General features: G+C 42.0%; 1 protein-coding gene across 1 annotated transcript; it reads left to right on the forward strand.

The window, feature by feature from the left end:
* Positions 1–307: 307 nt before the first annotated feature.
* Positions 308–4235, forward strand: LOC145455820 (ribose-phosphate pyrophosphokinase 2). The gene is made up of 2 exons (XM_080333837.1): positions 308–511; positions 2902–4235. The coding sequence occupies exons 1-2, from the start codon at positions 434–436 to the stop codon at positions 3841–3843; spliced, it is 1020 nt and encodes a 339-aa protein (XP_080189963.1). The 5' UTR covers positions 308–433; the 3' UTR covers positions 3844–4235.
* Positions 4236–4793: the final 558 nt, after the last annotated feature.

The raw sequence follows: 4793 nt of genomic DNA on the forward strand, positions 1-4793 counted from the left end.
GATTTACTGCATCTCAGTCGAATTTTGCCCTATATTTAACCGAAATTCTCAAAAAAAAAGAGGATAAAATCTCAAAAAAGAGGACATTTGGGCATCCTCCGAGGATATTTTCACAAAAGTCAAAAAAGAGGACTAATCCTCGTAAAAGAGGACGTATGGTTGGTTATGGTAACCCTAACTTATATAGACCGACTGACCAATGATATTTATATAACCAGACTGACGGTGACAATAAAGTTTGTTGGGATCCGGATCCGGAGGTCATCCATGCTTCATGCTTCATGCTTCTTTACGCGCGCGTGGGGAAAGCGATGAGGAATATAGCAAGAGTGCCGTGCACCGCTCGATTCAATCGATTTTGGTGGAGGATCCTGCAAAAGGGGTGTCTGGTTCTTCCTTGGCTTAGCTCAGTCGATGCTATCCGCCCGAGATTATGTTACAATTTAGCGATTCCCTGGAAAGAATCGGTAAAGATCCCACGGGACGAGACGACGCAATAAGGCATGTTCAGGTAATTTGCGTCTCCTTGAAATATACAATATTGTCACTGAACGGCCTCTCAAAATACCATAGTTCTGTGAACGGTTTAGTTTGATTATTACCTTGTATAGATGAATAGTGTGAATAAATTGGCATAGATTACCTGACTTATGAGCTGACTCTAAATATTGAGTGGATTAACAAATTAGTCGTGAAAGCAAAAAGTTGTGAATGAAGTGATAATGAATATTCATCTACCTAATAAATATTCTAATACCTGATCAATCAATTATTATGTGTTCAGCACCCAACCTAACAGAACAGCCGGCCCTATATTGGATTATTGGAATCTCGGTACGTTTTGCCTGATATATCAGTTGAAGCTGAAGTAATTTAATAAAAAATGATTGAAAAATAAAACGTGAGCACAGGACAGCCGGTTTTTGGAAACCCGGTATATGTTTGGTCACAGCTCATAGCATCACACCTGCGCAGTGCGCACTGTGAGTAGTATCTCTGGTGTGCGCAAGACACCGATTCCATATTAGCAAGCCCGTTTGGGCGCAACCAATGGAAGGTTTCTGTGAAACCGCACATCATATATTTCTGCAATGATGAATCTCGTTAGAATGCGTTTTGCTGCAAACAAGTATTGAAACATTCAATGATTGCTGATATTTGCAGAGACTCGTTTGACTATGTTTTGCTTTTGCGGGTTTTGCCGGTTTACAGTGTCCTCATGTTAATGTATGATGCTCGTAACTCGTGTGCCGTGATGTTAACGACGAAATAACGGTTGTTACTCGAGGTATGTGTGTATCGCTCTAGGTCGTGGTCTATATACGATTGTTTCTGCTTCTACTTCAGTACCATAGATGGTTGCCAGTGAACTCGGCCCATGACGAACTCGGCCTATTGAACTCGGCCTATGACCAACTCGGCCCGTGGGGAATTTCTTAGTATTAATGATTATAAACGTCGTAAATTGTATTATTTGTCGGAGAAAATGGTTAATTTGGGAGTGATGGACATGTCGTACGAATGCTGGGGGAGGGCAGTATTGCAGTCCTCGGAATTGGAAGTTTTACTTGCCGCCGTCATAACACGTGGGGACTGCCAGTGAACTCGGCCCATGACGAATTCGGCCCATGACGAACTCGGCCTATGACGAACTCGGCCCATAACCACCGCGGCTTATGATGAACTCGGCCCATGACGAACTCCGCCTATGACCAACTCGGCCTGTGGCGAATTTCTTAGTATTAATGATTATAAACGTCGTAAATTGTATTATTTGTCGGAGAAAATGGTTAATTTGGGATTGATGGACATGTCGTACGAATGCTATTCCTAATAGGGGGGGGGGCAGTATTGCAGTTCTCGGAATTGGAAGTTTTACTTGCCGCCGTCATAACACGTGGGCAAGTCGTATGAATCTAAAGTCAGGTCTGTCTGTCCCTAACCCTAACCTAATCCTAACCTAACCCTAATCCTAACCCTAATCCTAACCCTAATCCTAACCTAACCCTAATCATAACCCTAATCATAACCCTAACCTAATCCTAAGCTAACCCTAATCCTAACCCTAACCTAACTCTAATCCTAACCCTAACCTAACCCTAATCATAACCCTAACCTAATCCTAAGCTAACCCGAATCCTAACCCTAACCTAACTCTAATCATAACCCTAACCCTAATCATAACCCTAACCCTAATCATAACCCTAAGCTAACCCTAATCCTAACCCTAACCTAACCCTAATCCTAACCCTAACCTAACTCTAATCATAACCCTAACCTAACCCTAATCATAACCCTAAGCTAACCCTAATCCTAACCCTAAGCTAACCCTAATCCTAACCCTAACCTAACTCTAATCATAACCCTAATCCTAACCTCCTAATCACTTGATAATATTATAATTATCGTAATATAATTCACATTAATAGTTGAGTTGGTGCGAGTTTTTTTCTGTCTAGGCCCTATTCCTTGACGATACTGCCCCCAGTGGTAATAACATTGATACGACATGTCCATCACCACCAATTTACCATTGTCTCCACAGAATTAATACAATTCACGACATTTATAATTATTTTTTTTAACAAATTCACCATGGGCCGAGTTGGTCATAGGCCGAGTTCGTCGAGTTGGTCATAGGCCGAGTTCGTCGAGTTGGTCATAGGCCGAGTTCGTCATGGGCCGAGTTCGTCATGGGCCGAGTTCACTGGTTACCCCATAGATCACTCCAAGTATGTTAACACTACAAGTGGAATGTTACGTGTCAGATGAATCATCCACTCTTCATCTCTCTCACGCTTAATCTGGATCTAATTAATTCAATTTTCTTCATCCTTTCAGCGTAGCTTTGCTCGTTCTTTAGATCATTACATACCTATATTTAAAATGCCGAATATTAAGGTATTCAGTGGCTCGTCCCACCCGTTGTTGGCGCAGAAGATAGCCGACAGACTCGGACTCCCTGTAGCTAAAGTTGTCACCAAGAAGTTCAGTAACCAGGAAACGTGTGTCGAAATTGGTGAAAGTGTCAGGGGAGAAGATGTCTACATCGTACAAAGTGGGTGTGGTGCGATCAACGACAATCTTATGGAGTTGCTCATCATGATTCATGCTTGCAAAATTGCTTCCGCATCAAGGGTGACCGCTTTGATCCCCTTGTTTCCGTACGCGAGACAGGACAAGAAAGACAAAAGTCGCGCTCCTATCTCGGCCAAGTTGGTGGCCAACATGCTCTCGATTGCTGGTGCTGATCATATCATCACAATGGATCTTCACGCGTCTCAGATTCAAGGATTTTTCGATATTCCAGTTGATAATTTATATGCAGAGCCGGCCGTGTTGAAATGGATCAAGGAAAATGTGCCGGAATGGAAAAATGCTGTAGTGGTATCACCGGACGCAGGCGGTGCGAAGAGAGTCACCTCCATCGCTGATAGGCTGAATGTAGATTTCGCACTGATTCACAAGGAACGGAAGAAAGCGAATGAGGTTGATCGTATGGTTCTGGTTGGTGACGTACGCGATCGTATTGCGATATTAGTCGATGATATGACAGACACGTGCGGCACACTATGCCATGCGTCTGACAGGCTTCTGGCCGCTGGCTCTACGAAAGTCTACGCCATTCTCACTCATGGAATATTCAGCGGACCGGCCATCTCGAGAATCAACAACGCGTCGTTTGAGGCCATCGTTGTCACTAATACGATACCTCAAGACGAACATATGAAGTTGTCCTCTAAAATTAAGATGATTGATATATCTCCTATTCTTGCCGAAGCTATTAGAAGAACTCATAACGGAGAGTCGGTGTCATACCTCTTCAGCAATGTTCCATTGTAAAGATGTAGCCTACGCCACAATTGATGTTTCTACAGCACGACCCTCTCTCTCAGTAGAGAACAACTGATACAGTCTGGTCTTCATGCACGCACTGCCATTTCAGACTATTGATTTTTATTGGCTTGATTTCGGCTATTTGTTTGTTAGCACTGTACGCAAAATTGTGAAATGCAGCAGATTTCGACAAAGACTGGTTCAGTGTCGATGTCACCTGTAACCTTACATCTTGCATTCTGTAAAATACATGACAGCAGCTAAACTATCATACTATTCATCACAATCAATATTGCATTATACCAAAAATTGTGTTGCTGCTCAAACTCTATTTGGAAATGTGACTTTTGCATGCATTTGTTTTGTGTTTTGGTGATGAGAATTACTACCTTGATGTATTTCTGGTTCGTAATATCTTGCGTGGTGCAGGGGACAGCGATTTCAGCTTTCTTTTTCGTCACAAAAATGAGGAAATGCGTCACACACTAAAGGAAGTAATTTCGCCAAACCAATCACTCGTGTCAAGGACGTAATTGCTACTGTTAAAACCTTGGATTAGTTCGGATATCAATAATTTTCACTATCCGGATAACAGATGTATCCGTATATGGAATTTATCTAACCGGTTAATAACTGCTAAATGAGACAAATCGATTTCAACGAAGTTTGCATGAAAAAAGATTCGTAAAATCATTACACAGTATTATTGTAGATCTACGTACACGCGCAGTACCATCAAATAATAATAATTTATAGAGCGCCGAATACAACAATATATCATTACTACACTAGGGCGCTGTACATAAAAGGCAATAAAATAAAAAAGTAAACGATATGTATGAAAGACTTGAGTGCATAGTTGTAGGGCGGAATGAACACTACTCTAGTTCGAACGCTCTTGTGAATGAAGCGGTCTTGATTTTGCGTTTGAAAACATTTAGCGAGTCACATAGCCT

Source organism: Botryllus schlosseri, chromosome 14 (genome assembly GCF_051294905.1).
Source record: "Botryllus schlosseri isolate E-star chromosome 14, Bs_hap1, whole genome shotgun sequence".
Classification (NCBI taxonomy): domain Eukaryota; kingdom Metazoa; phylum Chordata; class Ascidiacea; order Stolidobranchia; family Styelidae; genus Botryllus; species Botryllus schlosseri.